At 52.1% G+C, this 24,428-nt stretch overlaps 1 protein-coding gene across 1 annotated transcript in view; it reads right to left on the bottom strand.

The window, feature by feature from the left end:
- The window catches only part of RNF144A (ring finger protein 144A), a 41,937-nt gene extending 19,387 nt beyond the window's left edge, over positions 1 to 22,550 (bottom strand). The window contains exons 1-5 of the mRNA XM_028099621.2: positions 22,413 to 22,550; positions 11,514 to 11,618; positions 11,304 to 11,364; positions 5,508 to 5,715; positions 2,120 to 2,267 (exon numbers count right to left, since the gene is read on the bottom strand). Of these exons, the coding sequence (XP_027955422.1) occupies positions 2,120 to 2,267; positions 5,508 to 5,715; positions 11,304 to 11,364; positions 11,514 to 11,618; positions 22,413 to 22,547 (657 nt within the window). The 5' untranslated portion in view covers positions 22,548 to 22,550. The remainder of the gene's footprint in view (positions 1 to 2,119; positions 2,268 to 5,507; positions 5,716 to 11,303; positions 11,365 to 11,513; positions 11,619 to 22,412) is intronic.
- Between the last annotated feature and the right edge of the window lie 1,878 nt (positions 22,551 to 24,428).

Raw genomic sequence — 24,428 nt, 5'->3', positions numbered from 1 at the left:
ATATCTTCCCACGATTTGTTCAGCTACACACGGTTCTACTGTACATTTAGTAATTTTAGTTAATAAAAGAACAGACTTCTCAAAAAAAAAAGAAACTTTTTTTTTTAAAGATTTTATTTATTTGAGAGAGAGAGAATGAGAGAGAAAGAGAGAGCACATGAGAGGGGGGAGGGTCAGAGGGAGAAGCAGACTCCCCGCCGAGCAGGGAGCCCGATGCGGGACTCGATCCCGGGACTCCAGGATCATGACCTGAGCCGAAGGCAGTCGCTTCACCAACCGAGCCACCCAGGCGCCCAGAAACTAGTATTTTAAAAAGGTGACCTTTAAGTTACAGACCTATTACCTTCTTTAAGATTCCATCTCAAACAGGCATTTACTTTCTTCCTGACAATCTGTAGGCCCATCCTGAGGACAACAGGCAAACTTTCAAAGTTACTCTGCTTAGCCCACTGTTAGGGACCCTTCCTCCTTCAGCTTAGCAGCCCTGAAAAGTTGGCCCTTCTCGGCCTCAGGAGCTAAGCTGACTGCTCTGATGTGGCCCCTGAGGGACACTTCCCCCGACTAATGCCTTGATGTCACAGAGGTAGGGCAGGCTGGACAACTGAACTCCTGACAAGGTAAAGCAGGGATCTGTGGCAACCCTCCTTTATTTTAGTTAGGTAGTAATGGCTTAATAACTATTTTTGGAAGAGGTGGACACAGTGGTCCTTGCTGTGTAAGACAGACATATATAAATACATAGGACACATGACTTGATTTGCTTTGACAGTCACTAACTACAATGATTTTAACAGATTATTTCTGCTACTTACCAGAGTTTTAAAAACCTATGTACAGGGGCACCTGGGTGGTGCAATTAGTTAAACATCTGACTCTAGGTTTTGGCTCAGGTCATGATCTCAGGGTCATGAGGTGGAGCCCGGTGTCAGGTCCGCACTGAACGTGGAGCCTGCTTAAGATTCTTTCTCCCTCTCCCTCTGCCCCTCCCCACTGCATGCACACTCTCTCTCAAATAAATAAATAAATCTTAAAAAAAAAAAAACTATGCACAAATAAACTCTTCTAAAACTAAAGTCAGAATGCCATCACTTTGGCAAGATGCCCTTTCTTCTAATATGCGTGAAGAAAGAAAATACGGAACCGAAAAGAAGTGTCCTTCACATCTGGCCTTAAAGCTCCAGAAAAAAACAGATGCTTTGAGAGGGGAGGGCCAGGCGCTCCCAGCAGGAACTTAGCATGTGCAGAGACACTGGGGCACAGATCGTTTGGGAAACACTCAGCACAGGGCATGCTTGCGAGAAGGTGGCCACATGAGGCTGGGCACTTCCATTCTGTCAGACGGCTCACAGTGTGGGTGTGTTTCTCTGCCCTGAAGGTGACAGAAGGTCACCAAAGTAACTGTGCCCCCACCACCCCATTTCCCTGTCCCCTGCCCGTTTACCCTTCCTATTCCACTAACAGTCCCTGCGGTGTGCACTACATGTTTACATCCCCCCAGATTCTTATAATTTGAAGCTGCATCTCCCAGGCCCCATGTGATGATATCTGAAGTGGGGTTTTTGGGAGGTGATCAGGCTCCCATGAGGTCAGGAGATGGGTAGGTACCCCACGATGGGATTAGTGTCCTCATACAATGAGGGGGAGGCACCAGTTTCTCTCTCTGCCACGTAGGGACATAGGGGACATCGTGAGAAGGTGGCCATCTGTCAACCAAGAGGAGGGTTCTCTTGTCTCTCTTGGCCCTAGGGTCAAATGCCAAGAACCAAATCTGCTGGCACCCTAATCTTGGGCTACCAGGCTCCAGAGCCGTGAGGAATAAATGCCTGTTTTTCAGCTCCCACTCTCTGGTGTTCTGTGACAGCAGACTGAGCGAAGACGGTCCCCACTGAAAAAAACCTAAGATCCTAAGACCCCATCCACCTGGGCTGAATCCTAAGCCTGAGCTGATCTGCTCCCCAGAACTCCTTCTGGTACCACTGCACTTGATGAGTTCACAGTTTCATAAGCACAGAAAAACATTCCTGTTTCCCAGGCACATTCTCTAAGCTCTTTAGGAAATGGCTAGGGTGTTTCCCACTGCAAGGCTGAACCTCAAAGCCAAGCTCAAGGCTGTACTCACGTCCAGAGACTCGAGGCAGTACCAGCAGAAGGCGTGTTTGCAGTTCTTACACATCATCTGGGCGCACCCTTCGTCCCGCTCGATGTAGACCTTGCACTTGGGGCAGCGCTTGATGGGCGCGTCGTCCTCCTCCAGTTTGAAAGCAGAGCTGTGGGAGAGAGTCCATCAGCGCGAGGCTCAGTGGGGCCCCGGGGGGCGTGGGGGGGACCCGTCAGCACCAGCAAGACTGCAACCATTAGTGCAACTATAGGGGCCACGGCCACTTGTTATTCAGTGTTATAAAATAAAACTAAGACTCCATAAAACAATCGCCAAAAAAATCTGTGGCTCAGCCAGTTGGATTTAAGGGGAAAAATGCAATATTGGTACGTATTTAAGTTTAGATATGTGTAGACAAAAGAAATCATGGCAAAGGCTTATAAAGAAGGTGTCCGCATAATGGGGTGATGGTCAAATTTTATGTTTTCATTCATACATTTGTATAATTTCCAAAGGATCGATGATAATTTCTATGCACTTCACTATTATCAGGAAAAAATAAATGTTACAAATACATGCTCATCGATCAGTTAGATCTACTGGGCCTGTCTTTACAGAACCACTGTCGTAAGAAGTCTGGTGAGGCTTGCAGTGGTTGGCGTGATGGGCTGTAAGCCTGGGGTCACGTGCTGGTGCTATGCAGACTGGCCACGTCTGGGCCTCAGGCCTCTCAGGGCGAGCACGCTGGAAGATCACACACGACAACAGCACCCTGCAGCATCGTGCACGGGTGAAGCTGGCCGATAAATGACAGCAATCGTTCTACACTGCTAATAAAGAGATGACACAGATATTTTGGTGTGACTCCAGAAGAATGTCCATCCCATGCCATTAAATTTAAAAAGAAAGCTAAAAAAAATGTGCATGGGAACATCTGGAAGATAAAATGGTAATCTGCTACAAGCAGTTATCACCACGGGAACACATTTGCTGTATTATCTGAACTCACTGCATCAGTCCAGCATCACCAGGAGAAAAATGATCTCCCACTGGAGTGAGCAGCCCTTCTAGAACCTAATGCATTCATGAGCATACATGCACTGAAAGCGAGCAAATTCTGGCATTTGGAGTGCATTCTGGCGGAAGGATCTTCCACAAGCATCATGGTAAATATAACGATTAAAACCATTTGACTTTAGTAAGAGCTATCTGATAATGAGGGCAGGCGCCTCCTCAGTGGGGTGTGGGCTCCTGCTCAATGCGGTTCTGGGCTGTTCACTAGGAGGCAGTGACCAGTGAGGACATGGCGGCAGGAGGCAGAGTGTCCTCGCCGTGAGGAGCATGGGGTCCAGAGACAGACAAGTCCCAGCCGTGCGGCTCGGGTATCAGCAGTGTTAGTGTGCCCATTCCATCCGCTGCTCGGAGTGAGGCTAGCGGCACCCACCTCAGGGTGTGGCGAAGCTTGAACGGGTTTCCGGGCACGTAGTACCCACACCCAGAACCTGGCAGGGGGGGCAGTCAGCACTCAGCAACTGGCAGTTATTACAGTCTCTCTGAAGGGAACACTCTCTCCTGCTCCAATTCTTGTCTAGTGTGAAGGCAAAACACACAGCAAGCTGGCTGCAAGGGAATCGACTCCGAATGAGCCAGGGCGGTCACACGCAAGTGCCCCCAGCGGGCCCCGGGGAACACAGTCAGCTCCGCGCAATCACAAGCTGTGCCCTCCTGCAGACTGCTGCAAAGAGCCCCAAAGTCACAAGGCACCAAATCCAGTGACTGAGGGTGGCTATCGGGCTAGATAACATTGTTTCAGTTTGAAAGCCAGTTGTGACCTTAAAGTAATGGAACTAATTTCCTCATGTGATTCATAAGCTCATTTTGAAAGAAATTCCACGAACGGGGGCAGTGTATCGGTGGGGAATGAAGACCATCTCTTCTCAGGGAGACATTAAAATGGAAACAGTTCAAATATTTACGTGCTGGTGTGGTGTGGTGTGCCTAGAAATTCACACAGTATGGACGGCGGTTTTCAACATCTCCCGGCATCTGAATTATATTTCAAATTATTATTAATAACAGCCCTTACTATAAACTTAAATTTATGAAAATAGGTAAGGCGTCTTTGACCACTTCAAGACCTTCACGGGGCAGACACATCGCAGTGATCGAAGCCGGTCAGGGGGTGGATGGGAACATGGCTTAAGGGAAGATGGAATGTAAGACAACCCTACTACATGGAAACAGGAGGTAAGCGATTCATTCTAGCATCTGAGAGCTGGCTGGATGCCAAGATCTGGGGTGACAAAGTTCAAGCAAGCGCAGGCCGTGATGCGCGGAGCTCAGCCTACTGGAGGAATCGGCCGCACACGCAGATGACCTCCAGTGCAGTATGGCTGGTGTTGTGACCAATACAGACCATCTCCAGCGAGGGGCACAGAGGGTGGGGTCAGCAGCTCTGCCCTGGGATCGGGGTAGGCTGACAAAGGACGGACTTGCGCCCTGTCTTTGAGGGCGGCAAGGAGCCTCCAGGGAAAGGAGGGTGGTGAGGGGCAGGCACAGGCTCAAACGTGCAGACTCGGGAGAGGAAGGAGGGGCCAAGAGGTTCTCTGTGCAGGGGGAGCTGCGGGGAGCGGGAGGGGGCAGCAGAACGGGGAGAGGAAAACAGGGAGCAGCGGGTGACCACACCTTTGGGTGGCCGGTGGGAGTCCCTCGATCAAGAACGCGGCCGCAAAAGGCGCAGGGCTAACACCATCTTGGGGAACCATCTGTGCTACAGACTTTATAGGACATAAATAGCTGAATATTACCAGTTTCTTCTGATTCATCCTACTTAACTTCAAGGTACATACAGTGATGCTGCAGCGTCCCCCTGGGCATCGGCCTGAGGGTCGGACCAGGGGACGAGACGGCGGAGATGCAGCCATGTTTCCCCGCTCTTCCAGGGAAGTGCAGGCCCTTGCTCTCAGGCACGTGGAAACCTGTTTTTGGCGATCCTTTGGTATTTGCAGCTACTGCCCACCTACCCTGGTCCCTGTCCCCGTCTCAGGTCACCTTCCACACCATCGAGGCTTGGAAAACTCTAGGTATGATGTGACTTCAAAGTCCTGACGGTAATAAGCCATCCACAGGTTTGTCTTTCCAGATAGGCCGAGTGCAGTCAGCTTCCTGTGCACCATTATAACGCCGCTGCTTTGCACAGTACCTGACACATCATCAGTTCTCAAAAATAATCAACCCGCCCGCCCGCCTGCCCAGGTTTAAATGAGGCTCAAGAGGAAGAGACTGATCCAGAAGCAGTCATGTCTCCGGAGACACATTCGAGGTGGGGCAGCTTCCTTCTCTTCCTTCTCCCCAGCCCTCCGCCCACGCCCTCTGCCCACGCCCGCCGCAGGAGCTGTGTGCAGGGTACCTGGTCTCTCCGGGAAGGAAGGTGATGGGCAAGGCCTCCGGGCAGCCTTGGCCAGGGTGCCAGCTGGCTTTGCAGGCGGAGCAGAATTCCATGTCACAAGCTTTGCACTGCACCAGTTGCGGGGTCTGCAGCCCCATCTCCTGAAGCTGGCACACGGCCTGGCAGGCGGAGGCCGGGCACCAAGTCCGACAGGGGTCCAGGAGCACCTCTAGCACAGGGAGACAAAAATGGGCAAGTCAACGTCTGCACACGAAGGCTCTCATGGGGTGTTCGGACTGAGGGATCACATCAGCACATGGCTTCACATTTTTAACAGTCTTTCTATGTCCTTCACGACCTGGTGCCTGTCTGGCTCTTTCTCCTCCCCTCCTCTCGCTCCCCACTTCCAATCCCACCCAAAACACACCCAGAGTCCTTTAGAGATGCTGCTGCCTGCACCCAGAATGCTGGTGGCTCCCAGGAAGCACCCCCCCCCCCGCCACCGACCCCTGACGGCCGGTCTGGGCTCCCTGTGAATGCCCACAGGCCATGGTCCAGGCGCGCCTTCTGCTTCCTTGTTCACCTCCCCAGGGCACAGCTTCCTGAAGTCAGGCCCACGTCTTCAGTCTTGCTGCCTCACAGCCTGGCCCAGTGCAAGGCACACAGCGGGTCCTCGGACAACGTTTGGTAAGGAGAATGGAAAGAAAGGAGGGAAGGAATGTGGCCAAATTCTCATCAAATGACTCGTTTGCCTAAGGCCGTCTCCCCTCCCAAATTTAAACCTAAGCCGTGAACTAACTCCTCTGTGAAATGGCCAGGCTGCCTCTCCAAGTGGAGGTCAAGCTGCTAAGAAGCCCCCATTATAGGAAGTTAGTGATGGAGCTTATTCTGAAAAACAGGATACCCTCCCGTTTCCACTCCTGGTCAGTCCCGAGCTGCCCTTCTTCGTAAACCTGATTAATCGTTTCATTTACCGCCTGTCCGGGGTGACACTGAATCCTCAGTGAGGGCCAGTGGATGTGAGAACCTGACAGGAAACGACACAGAATGCTGAGGCTCTGCCAAAAAACCATCACAGGCCAAAGGATTGGGGTCATTTTCAAAGGCCTTCAAGTAGGCCACTGGTTTCTAAGCTTTTCAGCCGTGGCTATGGGGAAGAAACCGGAGACCACTGGATTCTGCCAGGGAAACTTGGAAGGCAATGAAAGGGGCTTGTGAGCTTCCTGGCCGTGTGACCGACCGACAGCCAGGGGTGGGTTAAGTTCACCTGCATCGAAAACAGGATTTGCACGCACTGGGATCTACCACTGCCTGGGGGCTGGACGTGGGCTGGACGTGTGCCCAGACGTCACCTACACGGGCTGCTACAGGACACATGTAGGTGTGCCATTTTCCCCAATTAAACGGGAAGCCAGATTCAGCCCTCTAGGAATAAGCTGTGTCAGGTACAGCCTTGAAAACGGTCTTCTATTCCAGGAACGAGAAAATATTTTCTGCAAAGGAGCAGACAGTGAGTATATTTTAGTCTTTGAGAGTCGTGCGGTCTGTCTCCAACGACTCAGCTCTGCTATTGTAGCACAAAAGCAGCCATGCTGATCCATAAATGAGTGTCCCAATAAAACTTTATTTACAATGCCAAGCCATGGGCCGGGCCACTCTGGGCCCACTGGCCAAAGCTGACCCACTCCTGCTCTAATCTAACTCCTCCTCGACCTGTTGTTTGGAAGGGAGAATTAATCAATGGCAGGAAACTATCAAACTGGTAGGTCTAATATAAAGGATCTCTGGAATCCAGGAAAATATGCTACTTTTTAACTGACCTTCATTACAGTAACGTAAAATCTTCATGATGTTCCTAATGGTGAGTGAATGAGGAGAAAGCTCCTGTCATTAGCTGAGTTTCAGGGTCTGCTTTTCTAGGAATGTTGCGGCCATCAGATCTGGGGGTGGCTCTGTGGGGCAACGAAGTGGCTGCCCCCGGGGCACATGTGTGGGGAGCCTCACCTGAGCCTAGGGGACAGGAGAAAGGAGGAGGGAGACAAGCCCTCCATGGAGGTCCCCACCCCGGGGAATGAAAGCGAGGCAGGTGACCCGCTGCACTCCCCTCCCTGGTCTGATTCACCTCCTCACGACGGTCCCCACACGGCTCCCTGTATTCGGTGCTAAAGAGGGCTCTGGGGGAGCCCAGCCTCACCCCAGCTAGATTTTGGGGTCCCCTATGAGCACAGCACCTGCGGAAGGGCAATGCAGGGTGTGGGCACTTAGCACGCTAACCACCACACGACACAGGGACAGAGGTCCTCAGCCTGCTCTCTTCTCTTCTATCTTGACGCTGTGGTCAGTGCTGGTCTGTCTGAGAGCGTCGGCGAGCATGCTGCCCTTACACAGACCCTGCGGGCTCCCCCTGCTCCGGGCCCCGGCCTCTACAGTGAGGAGCCTGCGGCGTCAGGGCTGGCTGCACTAACTCCCGCACCCCGTGGCCATAACCCATCTCCCATTCACTCTCCTGGCACAGCGAAGGCAGCTACTAGGCTGCCTCATCGGCCGAGACCCAGTTATATTAAGGAGCGCAGGGCAAGGAGACCTAGTTAAGGTTTCCATGGTAATGACTTAAATTTTGTGACTTTTGTCCTCATGGAGCTGTGACAGGAACTGCCTGTCCCCGGGGGAGAGATTTCCTATCAGAGAGGAAAAGGGCAAAGAATCTGTCCCAATCGGCCGAAGGCGAACACCCTTCCCCTGCAGCCAGGACACCTCAAACCCTGCAATACAGCCCCCAGGGCTCTTCCCGTGGACTTGTACTAACATGCCCGTCGCCACTCCCATGCTGAATTCCGCCAGCTGATGTACAAGACAGGAAACGATCAGTAAGAAAATCCACACTGGGGAGCACCAGGGAGCTCTCCTTTTCGGAAAGCATGCAGGTACAGACATCTAGGGCTATGGATCACATATATACCTAACAATATACATTAGACACATTGTATCTTCGATACATTATATCTAATGTCTTACATAGACGTGTCTGTGTAGAGCATAGGTCTTCAAACAAGGCCAGCAACCTATTTTCTGGCACACCTTAGAAACTAATTCTCAGCTTCCATCTCCCCAAGACACATTAATCATAGATGAAGGAAGCAGGTCCCTAATAGCTCTGCTTATAAAAAAGCCCAAGACTTTTTAAAAAGGTGCTTTTCTTTTTAAAGTGGTTTTCTTGGAGAAGCGTGCTAGGAGAGATGGGGTTCCTCTCTCACTACGCGGCTGGCCAGGCCCGCGCTCCGGCCGCAGCACCCCCGTGGCAGTGCATCCCGCCCTGTGGGGAGCCCTCGGCCCCGGTCAGGCCTGCTTACAGATGGATCAGTTCAGCAAGTGAGTTCATCTCTCTGGGCTTTACTCTCGAGGAAAGCACCAACACCATGCAGGACAAGCCCTGACGTTAGCATTCATCGGACCTGCTGCCCCAAGAATAAAGAACCCAGGAGGTTGCAGGGCCCGCCTCTGGATGGCAGGAGCTTCAGGAGTGAGGAACAGGGAAAAAACACCTGCAGCCTGTCAGGGTCGCTGCTCAGCCAAGAGCACGGGTGTAGCGGAGCATGGTGGGGCATGCGAGGGAGTGGGCCCCCTGCAGAGCCTGCCCCCATAAGGCCTCTGGAGTCTGCCACAGGGGCAGGTGGGCACTGGGAAAGAAAAACAAGCCCACAGCTTCCTTGCCAAAGATCCCAACTGGAGGAGTGGGGGAGAGGAGATGAAAATCAAGCTTGTTATACCTGAAACTAATATAACATTGTGTGTCAACCGTACTTCCAATTTAAAAAAAGATCAAGGCTGTTACATGAGAGGAGACATGCTAAGACCCAAGGGAGACAATGTTTGCAACTTAAACCAATTAGGAACTAAGTGTTGTCAGAGGACCTGGGAGCTGGGTTCTCTTCCTGGGGCGGCCTCCCTGACTGCATTTCAAAACAATCACTTGTTTCAAAACTTGTTTGATGTACTTGCTGGAAGCAATTGCTTTACTTTAGCTCCAACATTTTAACATTTCAACATTTCATTCAGACAGGTCTTTGGTCATACTAAGTCTGAGTTCATTTTGTGTTTTTGTTGCTTTTCACATAGTGCTAGCAAAATGTTCTCAAGTAATAGGCTTGAGAGATTTTGTTCACCTAAGTCAAGTTGGCTTCATTTTTATGCAAAGTTTAGAAAAAAAAAAAAAAAAATCCCTGACTGAGCCAAAGCACTTGAAATTACAAAGTATTTGAAAGTACAAAGTTGAAATTATTAGGTAGGAAAATTTATCCAGCTGAATTTTTAAATGAAATTCAAGGTCAGAGAAAGTTAATTTTCTTATAACCCAAATAACTACCAGTTTCTGTCAAGATTCTCTCTGGAAAATATTTTCAGAAGAGCCTGAAAGTCTCAGAAATCCAAATTAATCAATTTTATAGCTCTACATGCTGACTTCTGTATCACATGGTATTACATTTAAACTATAAACCACCCCAAAGCAAATGATATATGCCATTTAAATAAACAATTGAAAACAATTTCAATGTCATCAGAATCCTGTTTCATTTTTTTAAGTTTGCCACACACTGCCTTTTTTTTTTAAGCAAGCCTCAAGAGGAAATACAACTATCTGTAGCATTTCTTAAAAAAAAAAAAAAGAAAGAAAGAAAGAGCTTTCCACATTCGGCTAAGCTAGGAATCTCCTGATCCTTTCCTCTGCTCTATTCTGCATTCTTCCCATCTTGAGTGTTTTCCTGTAAACATGCAGCCCAGGGTTGCATCTCAATAATGAGCTTCTGATGCAGAGAAGGCTCTGTATAAGAGCAGGAAGAGCGGAGAGCACACTTGAATGATTACAGTCTGAGCTGAAAAGGTCAGAGTTTGGATGTGGTGTCTTCACAGTAAAATTGTGCCTAAGGAGCATCATCTAAACATGTCTGTTATTCTGCTCCTTTTCAGGTGAGCCCAAGGTCCCGGATATATATGGGAATGAAGCCAAATGGAAGCCACTGACTCTTTAAAACATCATTTTATGACCTTGGCACACTTCAGAGAGCCAAGCCAAAGACCAGTCCTGGGCATCCAACACGTTTCAATGCTTGGCAAGGCCACCTTGAAAATGATGTCACCTCCGCTCCGCCCGTGCCACACAGTGCTCCTGGGGAACCCTGAGGTCTGTGGCAGGCCTGGCTCCTGCCAAGAGGGTGTGCAGGACACCCTGGAGACGGGGGCAGATCTGGTCCACACTGCTACCGCCACCCACTAGAGCTGGAAGTCTGGCAAAACTTACTGAGACAAGGGACGTGGGACCCGGCGCCCACGTGTCCAGACCCGCCCCAGGTGCAAAAGCACAGGTTACACTCTCCTGTCAGGACGCCGGTCATCACACTTTCACCCACACGTGGCCTCCCAACTTCCTTCTGCGCCTTTGGATCTTTTAAATTCTGCACCGTCTAAGAATTTAGTCCCCAAACTATTAGCCATAACCCGGCTGCAGAATAATCATGCCCCATGAGGGTCAGATTGCTTTAAACCAACCCCTAAACCCAAATCTCTGTAAAGGAGTTGTGTTTCAGGATTCCTTCTTGTTGCCACATGGAAACCCAACAAAGGCCTTCCACCTGGGAGCTCTGCAGAGAACTCAAAATGACCGCGACATCTCAGAAATCTAACTTACATCGATGCTTTCACTTCCACTGCAGCCAAAGGATGGACAATCCTATCCCCCGAAAGCGCTCCCCACCCCCGACGCACCGGCCGGTCCTCCACCACCACGGGAATCGTAAGCCGCTAACCCGCCCAGGCACCTACCTCTTTCAAACTGTAGCTTTTTGTATCTTTGCATAATTTCAGCAGCGACCATGCACTCAATCTAAGAAGAAAAAACACAAACAAGAAGTATGACCAGCTGTGGGCTAGAACACAGCCCAGGTCGGCCTAAGCAGAGCCCATGACCCCCGGCGGATCTACCGCGGGCGCCCTTGCGCCCGTTAAAGACCAGGTTTGTTCAGACGCTCGTGCCTCGTCCTCCTGCAGATGGCCCTGTTTAGGGCAGGCCGCATCGGGGCAGCTGATCGCAGTTTCCAGTCCTTCTTTGATCAAGAGCTCAACATACTGTTTCAGGCACTGAAAAAAAACCAAAGAACAGAGAAGTATCTGTCAACATCTTTATTCCTCAAGGGCGAAGACCCCGCAATACATAATCCAGCACACCGCCTATTTTCACTATTTGCCTATTTCCACCGTGTAGCCCAGAGCGACCACCAAAGTAGAGGTTCTGTTCACTTGACGAGTATTCCAGGCCACAGAACGAAGGCTGCAGGTGGGGTCCCTGCACACAAGTTTGGCAAATACCACGCCAGTGCATCTCACGGTAGGAGGAAAGGAGGAGAGGGAGGTCGGGAAGGAGCATTTCTCAAATGCGTATCAGACGCCAGGCACTGTACTCAACCCTTTCTATTCCATCGTTTCACGTACACCTGAGATCATTCTTACAGGAAGGGGATGACAGTTGCACCTTTCAGGTGTGAACAGAGTCACTGAAGGAGCTTGCCGGCGGAGCCAGACAGCAAGGGCAGAGCCCCGAGTCAAGCCTGGCCCGGCCCGACTCAGAAATGCCCCTGCGCTCCCCGAGAACCTGCACACAGATGCCAATCCTCACCCCTGACACCCCACTTCCCAGCAGTTACTTACTACAACTGCACCTACTTGAAGGACTGCTCAAAGTCTCGGGTCAGACAGACAAAGTGGGAGACAGGGCAGAGTTCTCTGGAGCGGGATGCGGTCGTACACTCCTGCCTCAGTCTACGAGTCTGGGAAGCCCACACTCCCCTGAAGAGCACATTATGAAGCACAATTAGAAGGAAAGACATGGCCTCCCCTGGTAGGCTCACTACCAAAAGTAACATGAGACAGACTTTGAAACGCTCATAGGAGAACTCAAAGAGCACAGAAACTGTGGCCATTAAGTGGAGAAACCAGCGAAAACCATCTCAACAGCATCCCCAGATCAACCTGCAATCACAGCCCCAGTCCAGTATTTGGGGTTCATGATGCCAACACCACTGTTATATTAGCACTATTAAAAATAATTGTGATTTGGGGCTCCTGGGTGGCTCAGCCGGTTAAGCGTCTGCCTTTGGTTCAGGTCATGATCTCGGGGTCCTGGGGTAGAGTCCCCCATCAGGCTCCCCGCTCAGCAGGGAGCCTGCTTCTCCCTTTCTCTCTGCCCCTCCCCCTGCTTGTGCTCTCTCTCTCTCTCTCTCTCACTTGCACATACACTCTCTAATAAATAAAATCTTTTTAAAAAAAGTAATAGTGATTCATCAAGAAAAGCCCATCAGCTATGTTTCCTAAGCCTCTACCTCCCCTCAAATGTGCACTCCATTGCCCTAGAAGGACCCATGGTCATTACTAATGGCTGTGTCTAAACTGGAATCCAGCTGCAATTCTGACTAGCTCTATGCCTATGCCTGGAACACGTCTGTTACTCTCCTTCTACCAGCCTCATTTTCCCTACCTGCACTTTGGGGGGCTTTAACCCACATCACGGTGGAGTTGTAAGAATTTCGTGGAAGAGAATCTAGAAGATGACATGGAAAACTGTATGCCTGATTATATAAATAATAATTTGATCTAAATGGGTAATTCTCACCCTTCTAGCACATCAGAATATTTCAAACACTAGAGACACGAGGTAGCCATTTCTTTTAAAAATACAAATCAAGGTAATCCTCAGAGCCATTTCCCACAGCCTTTCTCAAGAGCACTAAACAGAATGCGAGGCTTCATGCGACAACTGCAATGTGGGCGCCCAGAGCCCAGCCCCAAGGCGGACTGCATTCCTCGGTCCTGCCCGGGCTCCCCGTGAGGGCAGAGGCCCCCTGAACTTCCGCGATGCATGGGTCACCGATATCTCGCCAGCACAATGGTTTTGGAGAGTTCCCAGAGAACCGGGTATGGATGAGCTGCATGCAGGAGAGCTGTTTGCGGTCTCAGAGGTATGCTCATCAAAACCCACACCAGAAGGAAGCGAGGCGGCAGAGAGAAGAGGGGGCAGTCACACGGAGCCACCAGCAGGCCTGCCTGCCCCCCCGGCTCTGGCCGTGAGCACCACAGCAGCTGTCTGGGGGAGACAGTCACGCTGTGGTTTGGTGGCCTGCCACCCTTGCAACAATGCTGTGTTTCCAGTCAGGAGGAACCTGGAATGTGCTGCGTCTGGCTAGGTGACCGGTGAGGCGGGAGGAAGAGCGAAGGCAGAGCTAGACCGACCCACGGAACCGTTGTAGGCAGAGGCCACGGACGGGCTCCCTGACGAGTTCGGGCCACGGCTCCCTTGACCATAAAACAGGGATGGCCACCTGGCTGGGCTTTGTGATCCTAAGAAAGAACATAAAAGCACCAGCACAATTTCCAGGACACAGCACCCACTCCGCCTCTGCTTTGTCTATCTGCATGACAGGATTCCTAGAGTCAGAGGCATAAAAATCTATCAGAACCACAAGATGATGATTTTACTTTTTGTCCTCAGTTTGTGCATCTGGGATCTCTGGAGAACACTGCAATGCCATAAACTCTCATAGCGCTGTGCGGGGCTGTACACCACGGCGGGGAGACTCTGCGTCCCCCGAAAGGCACAATACGACACTTAGCGCCCGTGGGAAACCCCCAGCAGGGGGTCTCTACGACTCTGAACATCCTTGTTCAAGAACAGGCCGACGGCAAAACCACCAGTGTGTCACGTCTGGCTGGATCATTCAGAGGCCTCTGCACAATGCGCACAATGACTATGTTCTGGGAGCATCGACTTGTTTACTATATAAAAAGAGATGAGGATCCAAGTGTCCAGTCAACCATCCATGGAAAACCAGCCCAGTCTTCTTCCAGATATGAAGTGGGTCAGGACTCACAAGCCATGTTTTTCCATCTAATAGCAAAAAGAGGTCTTAAAAGGAGCACAAGAGAATGGGCAGAGAAACTTCTGTAAAAATAAATAGGTAGTACAAAAGCAGATATCGATGGATTTCCCGCTATCATGTTGCTTGGAGCTCTCAGGGATCAGTGTCTTCACCTGAGCTGCGTTAGCCATTGCCACAAGAGTCAGGTGAGGTGCCATGGCTCCCAGTTTACAGACGAGAAAACAAAGCCTCGGGGAAGTTAAGAACGGGCTTAAAGACATACTCTGTAAGTAGACGAGCTGGGGTTCAAGTATGCCTGACTCCAAAGAGGGGGGTTTTGTTTTTAATTTCTGCCTTCTTCCTCAATTAAGAACTATTTCACACGCAATCATTTATTATGTATTTTCAGTTACCTCCTATTTTTTTTTTTTTTTTTTTTACTAGAACACAGAATTTTACGTACCTTTTTTTTGTTTGTTTTTTTAGAGTAGGTTTCACGCCCAGCACGGGACCCAATGCGGGGCTTGAGCTCACGCCCTGAGATCAAGACCTGAGCTGAAATCAAGAGGCAGACCCTTAACTGACTGAGCCACCCGGGCGCCTCTGCTGTATGTACTTCAAGCTGGCCGAGTCAGTCACCCTGGAATGCATCCATACATGCCCATGATTCTCGGATGCAACGACGGTCCGAGACGCCAAGCCCCCATGGCTGCCGCAGGGGGAAAAGACGCTCCTGCAGGTCGGGACAGTGCCCTATTTCTGACGTCCCAGTGGGGAGTGGGGTCCCCCCCCGGGGCAGGGCCAGGAAGGCTTCCCAGAGGCAACACACTGGCCAGAGGGACAAGGACATCCCAAGAAAGGGGACATCCGCTGCGCAAAGGGCAGAAGGAGGAAGGGGAGGTGTCGAGAGCCACAGAATGTTCCAGGCATTTCATTTTCCGTTTTGTTTTCCAACTGTCTGAAACGAAGTTCCAAAGAGGAGACGGCACTGCATATTTGCTCTGAAAGCTCTGCTTCGGTTTCTTGCCAAGGAGAAGTGGGCCACAGAGAGCCAGCGGCCTTGCCTGAGCTACAGCAAGTCTCCATGGTGTCTGTTTTCTTACTCGAAGGCCTGCAGGCTGCTGAAGATCCTGAGAGCAGGAGAACACTGCTCAGAAACTGCTCCGAGGAGCTGGCGTGGCTTATGCTCCTCGGGGATCCACTACTTAGGAACAGGCAGGTCCAAGCAACGGCGGTGGGACCCCAGTGAACGCCGTTTGAAGAGCAAGGGCCCTGGAAGCACAGACCTGGGTCTGAATCCCGGCTTACCCACCTCCCAGCTGTGCGCAAGGAACCTCACCTCCCGGAGCCCCCATTCCGCATGCGGTGGGAGGAGAGAAGCCTGCCACCACCAAGCCCATTCCAGCCATGAGACCAACCCGAGGTGGCTACGGTCACTTGCTCGGGCAGGCACCACGTGCTTTCCGTGGGCGTCAGCCCGGCAGCCCCCACGGCTACCACCACCCCGAGTATCAGTGCACTGCGGGCCCTCAGGTAGGGACCCAGGGCACGTATACTCCTCGGCAGGCTTGTGATTACAGATGCCCAGTAAGGTCGTGGAGCCACGATCTGGCGTGAAACAGTCTCTCTGAAGAGCACCAAGTCGGAAGCCCACCGGTTTGTCAGCCACTTGGGGCTTCTAGTTCAATTCAGCTGGTAGGCACGGACCACCTGCTTTTGTGAGAGGGAGGGCGCGCTGGAGCCGACCCAGGGGCGGCAAGGTTTGGGGGGCCCTCCTTCACCACAATCAAAGCAAAGAGAGAGACTAGCCAGCTGTGGGTTAGGTGAGGCCGGCGCTGGACAGGGGCGTGCTCATTCAGGGCAGGCAGAGCACAGAGTGCCCATTCCCATGTCAGGTCCACACAAAGCACAGCAACCCCAGAAGGGCTGGCTGGACCACGGGTGTGTCAAACACGGCAGCCCATGGGGAGCAGAGAGGCAGGAGGGCACCCGGGCCGCGTGCAGCAATGGGGCTTCGTGTGCAGAGGTGGTGGAGACTCCTTCCCCGTGGAGTGGATTTACTCCAGCAGAGGCCGCATGAAAGAACTCAGTCTCAGCGGGGTGAGGGTAAACCTGAGTGCGGCAGGGAGACCAGGGGAAAGTGGCTCAGGCCAGGAGTCCCCATCAGGGCAGTGTGGGGCCTTGGCTTAGGGAAGTGACAGTGATGGCAACGCGTGGTGGGGGGGGGAACTGGGCACACCCCACAGCCTGGCCTGGAACCAGCAGGTACTGGAAAAATCGACCATCAAAACGAGGCGTCCTCGGGGGAGTCCTGCAGGAGCGGTTACCAGCCCTGCTGATGGGGTGCAGGAGGGCTATTCTGGGAACCCCACCATGGCCAGGGATGAGGGGCAGGCTCTGATGAGGTGGGACCCAGCGTGGGGCACAGGGTGAGGCTGAGGGTGACCAGGAGGCCTGAAGGGGACTCAGTCCCACTCTGACAACCTGGGGGCTCTTCTGGGGACTCAGGGGCCTTGGCACCACTGCTCTCCACAGAAAAAAGAGCCTGGAGTTGAAGCTGTGCTTTCCGCTCTGGCACAGGGACCAGGGAATCCTGGACTCCCTTCTCCTGGTGCAGGGGCTGCACTGGCCAGTGGGGAGGGGAGAGACCCCAGAGAGAGTGCAGCACTCCCTTCTCTGAAAAGGGGCACAGCCTCCTCTGCAGGGGGCACGCCCTTCCCTGGGGTGGGGGGAACACAACCTCCTCTGCAGGGGGCACGTCCTTCCCTGGGGTGGGGGGACACAGCCTCCTCTGCAGGGGGCACGTCCTTCCCTGGGGTGGGGGGACACAGCCTCCTCTGCAGGGGGCATGTCCTTCCCTGGGGTGGGGGAAACACAACCTCCTCTGCAGGGGGCATGTCCTTCCCTGGGGTGGGGGGCCACAGCCTCCTCTGCAGGGGGCACGTCCTTCCCTGGGGTGGGGGGCCACAGCCTCCTCTGCAGGGGGCACGCCCTTCCCTGGGGTGGGGGGAACACAGCCTCCTTGCAGGGGGCACGCCCTTCCCTGGGATGGGGGGGCCACAGCCTCCTCTGCAGGGGGCACGTCCTTCCCTGGGGTCGGGAGGCCACAGCCTCCTCTGCAAGGGGCATGTCCTTCCCTGGATTGCGGGGGGGGGGGGGGGGGGGGGGACACACAACCTCCTCTGCAGGGGGCATGTCCTTCCCTGGGGTGGGGGGGCACATCCTCCTCTGCAAGGGGCATGTCCTTCCCGGGGGGGGGGGGGGCACATCCTCCTCTGCAGGGGGCATGTCCTTCCCCGGGGTGGGGGGGGGGGGGCACATCCTCCTCTGCAGGGGGCATGTCCTTCCCTGGGGTGGGGGAGGGCACAGCCTCCTCTGCAGGGGGCACACGCCCCTCCCACCACACCGGTAAACAAGCTGCAAGAGAAGCAACAAGTGTGGACAATGCTTTCTATCTGCTGAATGTGAAAAACCAAAGTCACAGAGGAACAAAAATGAGTCTTTAAGCAAACCTCACCTTCACTGCAGACTTCCCGCTGGAAGGCAAGTCAGAGGTGCCGCAGTGGGAGAGTGTTAACCCACATACATTAGAGACAGAAACACTAAGAAGCCATCATGTCATCCACTCAACAAATACCAGGAGCCAAAACTATGGAAGAACAGAGAAGCCCTGAGGGGACTACCGCTAACAGGAGAATCCGGCGCTTCTGTGGTCCTGTGGGATCTCCTGGTGTTTGGATTAAGAGGGCCCATGACAGGGGACTCAAATACGTGGCTCTGAGGCCCAAGCGGGGGACAACGTGAGTCCTCGCACAGCTGCTCAGAACTGGGAAGCCTGAGGGCTCATTCCAGTAGAGGGAGGCTCCACTCATTTCGCCTCATTACGCTAAGCTATCTCAACCGTCCATAGAACTGAAGATTATTCCATCAAACAGAGAAACCAACAGTGTGTTTGTTCTGTACCTCACAGATAAGAAGGGGCCGGGGGGCACCGCTAAGTACCTCCACTGGGGTACCCTGCCAACAATGGGGCAGGGTTCCAGGGCCTCAACTGCAAGAGACCTGGATGGGTGTCCTGGGTGAGAAGAGGGAGGGGGGCCACGGGAGGGAGAATCAAGTGCACAAAACAGGGAGAGAGAAAGCAGACCCCGAGTACCCTTCTTCAGATGGAAGGTGCCAGGACCCAGGGGTGTATGGAGGAAGGCCCCTGCCCCTGCCCCTGCCATGGAGTGTGGCCCACAAATGACTCCAGAGCAGCCTCCAGGCCTTCGTGAAGTTTCCCAGCAGAGACTCAGCATTTTCTTAGGGGCCGTCAGTAGATAAGCGCCGGATCTGGATGCAAGCAACAAGTGTCCTGGAGTGGAGGCAACCAGAGAGCATTCTTGAGCAGGACCTTTCGTCTTTCTGAGCTGCTGAGTCGCTTCATGAGATGGGAGAATTCTGGCCACTTCACCGGGTTTTATGACAAGTGAGATAAATGTGGTATGGCTCCAACAATTAACAAATGTTATTCCCCATCCTTTTCTACCCGCAAGGCAGAGTTTTACAGGGAACCTAAAAACCAGAGATAAAGACAAAAACCACTGTGGCATGCCTGTGAGCAGTGTGGGCAGAGAATCTGAGGGGTCTGGGTGGCGCCCTAAGACCATGCAGATCAGAAAGCAGGTCTGCCACAGGGACACAGAAAGGCCCTGCTGAGGTACGTGGCCATGTGGCCGCCATCTTGGCAGCTGGAAGCCCCGGCCCTCTGGTCCATTCTCAGCCTCGAACCTCAAGGCACCTCACCCTGCAAGTATGCCTTTCCCCATCCCTAGACCCTAGACCCAGACTAGGACGAGGCCCTCTACACCGCTGGGCCCCAGCCCACAGAGAAGAGGCCGGGGAGCTGTGCCCCACAGAGCCCCCAGGAGCCAACGTGCAGGACAGAGATAATCCACTGGGCTCATGGCCCCCAAGCTCTACACTGACAGAGAGGCCTGCTTTCAACCACTTGACATAGTTTTAGTCTCCCCTGTAGACCTCCGTTTGAATAGAGACCCTGAGCTGAAGAACACTTTGAAAACTACTCCCCAGGATTCACTCTTACCGTGTGGTGCACCAGAGTTAGCTTCCTCTAAATCTGGAGACACTACGATTTCTTAGGCATGCCTCAGAGAGGAGGAAGAGGCAGAACCAGAACAAGAGCAGTTGCAATAGTGAAAATAAGAAAAATAAGAGTAACATCTTGCTCATATGACATTAAGCCATTTAGAACTCAAGCACCGACCATTCCAGTGACAAACATTTTTTTGAGCACCACTGAAGGCCAAAGTTTAGCGGACAATGAAACAAAACAAAATCCCCGCTCCTCTAGTGGCAGACATAGGTAAGTAGACATCACGACAACACAGTTCGACAAAAGGAACCAGATAGAAGAGGAGCTGGAAGCTTCCTACAGTTAGGAACAGAGGACGTGGGGAGAGGGTGGGGAACAGAGCTTTGAGGCTGGATAAAGGCAGGGACCCGATTACATGGTGGCACTTCCACTCAAGAGGGTCCGAACTACAGAGGGGTCATTTGAGCTAGCTATCAGAGAAAACGTGAGAGAGAGAGCCATCACAGACAGACAAGCAAAAGTGGGGGTGTCATGGTATGAGGGGGCTGGACTGGGAGGGTTTTTCTAGGAAAGGTTTCCCCTGGGTTCTAAAGCATACCACTGACAGAGCTGGGGCATGAGACCAGAAAGGCAGTAGCCCCTCTAAGGCTGCCTTGGGTCGTCAACTTCCCCGCCGCCCCAGGCCAGAACCACACAGGGAGCAGAAGGCTTGGGGGCTGGACCGTAGGTACATTTTCCAGGGAGACCAACTTTTCTGTGTGGCACAGTCTACCTCATCTGGCCACCGTGGAAAGCACACTCGACTACAAATCCTAAGTCTCGGCTTCCTCCAGGATGGGCTCCACCATTAACTACTGGGGGACCCAACATACAGAGGAGGCCTCAGGGGTCGCCGAGGTCAGAAACAGAGCCTGCATTTCAAGGCAGAGATGCCTGACTGCACCATCCTGGTTTCCCCCTGGGCCCTTCCTTCCTTGAGGTCAACCTCCCTCAGAGCTTAACGGTAACTCTCCAGTGATTACTTATGAAGAGGACTTCCTTCTGTCTTAGACAATTTTCTCTCTTTCCTCTTTCCCACCTTTTCCTGTCTGTCCCCCAGGAAAGGGGCAGTTACAACTCCTCTGGCCGTGGGCCGTGGTGGGGGGCCCGGGGTGACACGAGGCCACACACACAGGAGAAACGGGGCGCAGGCACCTCCCCCACTCTCGATCTGTCAACACGCAGGTGCTTCCTCTGTTCACGCTGCAGAAACCAGCACGACTGTTTTTTTCAACATTTTCATTTTAATACCTGGCTGTGGAAAAAAAAAAAAACTCCACTGTCCTGCTATCTCTCAGAACCGCAGATGCCCCTCTCTGTGCTCTTTCCCTCCCTTCAAAGTCCCCTCTCCCCACTTAAATTAAGCACTTGATGTGAATTAGAGTTGCTTACTTGTTTTTACTACAATTCTCTAGAAACAGAAAACCAAAACAATGAAAGCAAGGAAAGGCAGGGGGGGCGGAGCAGGTGACTGAGACCCAGCAAGCTCACCTGAGGGCACAGAGCCGAGGGGACTGACTCCCCCTGTGGAGACCACAGAAGACTTGCCCTCAGACAAAGGGGAAGCGATTTGCATAAAGCAAAATCTTTAATCCCTCCTGACTGCTCCCCCACCCTAGCTCTTCCTCTAGAAGTGCAACTAAGTCCCATTCACAGTGTTAATGGCTGGAGGGCCCTCTCTCTCTCTGCCTCTCCCACATTCCTCTCCCGCCCACCCTTTCCCATCTCAGGAGAATGTCAAAAGCAATTTCCTGCCCTCCACGTTGAAGTGACTTTCCTGAGGATTTGATGAGCCGCATTTCTTGCAGATCAACACTGAGGCGGACTCGCTGCCCTGTAATCCAGTGAACTTTTAGTGATCAGCAGTCGTGAGTCCTGAGTAGACCAGGTGTTTAAGGGGTACAGAATCCTGTCCCCCAGAAAGCTGGCGTCCGAAGCCAGAAGATGGAGACGTGAAGGTCTGCAAAGCTCCATCTCCCTATCTCTGAAAGGGACATGATACTGTTGAACGTGCCCATGTCGCAGGGACATCAGGAGACATGAAGTAATAAGGTCTATAAAACGAGGGCAGGAGGGGAGAACACGGCTCCTGCAAAAGGGTAGGGAAGGCTGTCTAGTGACAGATTTTAACCTAGACATTTGAAAAATACACCAGCAGGCCACCCAGATGGTCCATTTATAACACAGTTAAATTCAGAAGCAACTTTTTGGATTTTTTTAATAGCTGGAAGAAAGCAGTTTTTTTTTTTTCTTTTTGGACCTTTTTTATTACTTGAATGGGAAGAAAAATCAAGTAGAATTCAACAAAATGAACTGAAAATAAACCCCATATCCTCACTTTCCCTTTCTGAGGGGTGAAATGCTGAGTCTGAGTTAGGCCTGATGGAAAGAGAAGTCCCTATAATCACCAAGAGCGGATCATCTGGCCCCAAATAATGCTGGCTACATCCTACGGAAATTTAAATGTGATTTCAACATCCTCGTTAGCATGACACGGGTGCAAGTTGACATGAATAGCCAAATATTCTCACTGCACACTCACTAGGTTAGCACTCTGTTATAATCGCAAGCATGTAACTGTTAAATTAAATTTAAAATGAGGTAGGGTGAAGCTTTTTCTTTCTGGAAAGGAAAGCACATGTCACAATCAGATTTTCTCAATTGCATTACTAGCTTCTAAAATTCTGTTTAACCGCTAACTTTTGCATCAGGAGCACCTGTGATGGAAATCTACTTGGGTGCCTGACTGATTTCAAGGCGAATTCTTTTCAGTAACTGCGTAAGGGACTCCATCCCAGGCAAAAGTGGGATCCAAGGTCACTAAAAACAAATGCAAAAAGCCTCCTCCTGAAATTGTTTTTAACAGTTGTTTTCTCTCAAAAGACCAACCAGAGTACAGAAGATGCACTGGCACTGGGCGATGGTCGTCATCTGCTCCACTGGGTACTCCCCGAGACAGAGCTTGCACGACACCAGCGGATCGAGGGCCAGGTCCCACGTGGGCCGGTACCGCGCTGTGGTCATGGCAGAGCAGTCTGAAATGAAAGAAGTGCAGGCCATCAGACCCCCCCATGCAAACTCAAGCGGGGATCACTTCCGGCTGCAGCGTGGCGGGAGGGGGCCCCTGGGAAGGGGCCCACGGTTCTAGACAACACATTTGGGTCCTCTGAGTTGTAACCAGGGGTTCCTGACTTGGGTCTGTGGGTGACCCCTTTCCCATGCTGATGGTAATGATCGTGTCTACCCTCAAAATGACAAACGACCCATCCCATCCCTCCATCCGTCCATCTGTCCATCCCTCCATCCTTCCTCTGGGCATTGAGTAAGACCTCTCCCACCAACCAAGCACCTAGACTAGGAGGGCAAACCTTAGCAAGCATGGAAAAGAAGCCTTTGTTAAAACGGTCTGATTAGATGAAACTGTTCTCCGGTTTCTGCTGCAGGAACATCCCAGGGGAAGCAGTGGGTGAAGTCCCCCTCCTCATCCTCAGTGCCCTCCGAATGGAAGGCACCTGTCCTCACTGGCTTCTAGCCACACCGCTCAGGTGTTACCTCACCCTCCAGAATCAGCCCAACACCACTGCCTCCTTACGCGCTGGCAGATTTTCTAACACGTAAGCTTTAGCGTGGCAAGGGCCTGAGGGCAGACTTGTTCACATATGTGGGCCACATGCACCTAACAGTGCCTGGAGTCCACCAAACACTCCATACACACAAATAAAAGCCACTTTCACCTCCTCATCCTCCTGAAACACTCCCTAACCTGCCCACAGCCTGCTTCCTGATAGCACAGATTTTTCTATTTGTATTTATCACACTGATTTCCACTGCTTGCTGCGTGGGGAAGGCAGGGCAGGTGTGTGCGTCTGGTTCGTATCTCAGCACCTGACCCACGGTGGCCTCTCCACATCTGCCTGTCGGGTGAATGAACAAATCCTTGCCTCTGGATATGCATTCTCACCCTGAACTCCTGGTACCCGATTGAAGCCCGTGAGAGTTATTGTGCACCTGCAATCGGTAAGCGTGCCCCTTGCTCCCCAAACTCAGAACTGAGTCAGATTCTGCTAATATTTCAGACCCAGTCCCTGGCCATCTGAACGCTGAGAGGGAGCTCCTGCTATCCAGCTCTCAGGATCCAAACAGATTTAGACAACCTGGCGTCCTTCTCTGACCCCACCATCGAAGTGAGGGACAAATGCTGTGGGTAGCAAGAGACCCCTGCATTCCCTGCTAGCTGTCAAGGCCATGACAGCAGGATTTGTCTCGTCCAGCTCACACTTACAGCAAAGGCATGACACGTTATGACAAAGATATAACACACGAAGGAAAAACAAATCAGAACACCAACCAACGAGCAGAAGTTACACAAAACGATTCTAGCATCTTGGAGAGATTCAGAGGAGACACGATTCCCCGCCGTCGGGTCTTCAGATTCAATTCAGGAACACTCTTTGCCAAATAAAAAACTAACTGATAATATAAGGCAGGATACGGTTTATGTGAAAAATCAGTGCTCCAGGTACGTGGTAAAGATGCGACTAAGTCTGGGTAGAATCTTCAAAGTAGAAGAGCTTCATGAGGAAGACGAAGCTTGAATGTGGAAGGGAGGTGACATTTCACACAGGTAAAATAGAGTGGCTATCAAAACAGGAGAGAAGATATGCTAACATCTCTCACCAGAGAAGCAAAAGGAACTCTGCTCTGAGACCAGCAGGATGCCCAGAACCAGTACACAGGAACTTCGTGCCCATCACCGGCCTTGGTGCGCTCGTGCATGCGATGGGGCTGATAATCCCGTCCCCTGGGGTTGCCGTGAGTACCCAGCACATACAGGAAATGCTCAGGAAAGACCCCCAACCCCCTCCCCTGCAAGGTCTCATTCAGCCATCCTTTTATGGATCTGCG

Source organism: Eumetopias jubatus, unplaced genomic scaffold (genome assembly GCF_037043125.1).
Source record: "Eumetopias jubatus isolate StellerSeaLion01/CBP00866 unplaced genomic scaffold, mEumJub1_p1.0 scaffold_9, whole genome shotgun sequence".
Taxonomy (NCBI): Eukaryota; Metazoa; Chordata; class Mammalia; order Carnivora; family Otariidae; genus Eumetopias; species Eumetopias jubatus.
Note: the sequence above shows the minus strand (reverse complement) of the source record. Positions and strands in the feature narration are given on the sequence as shown.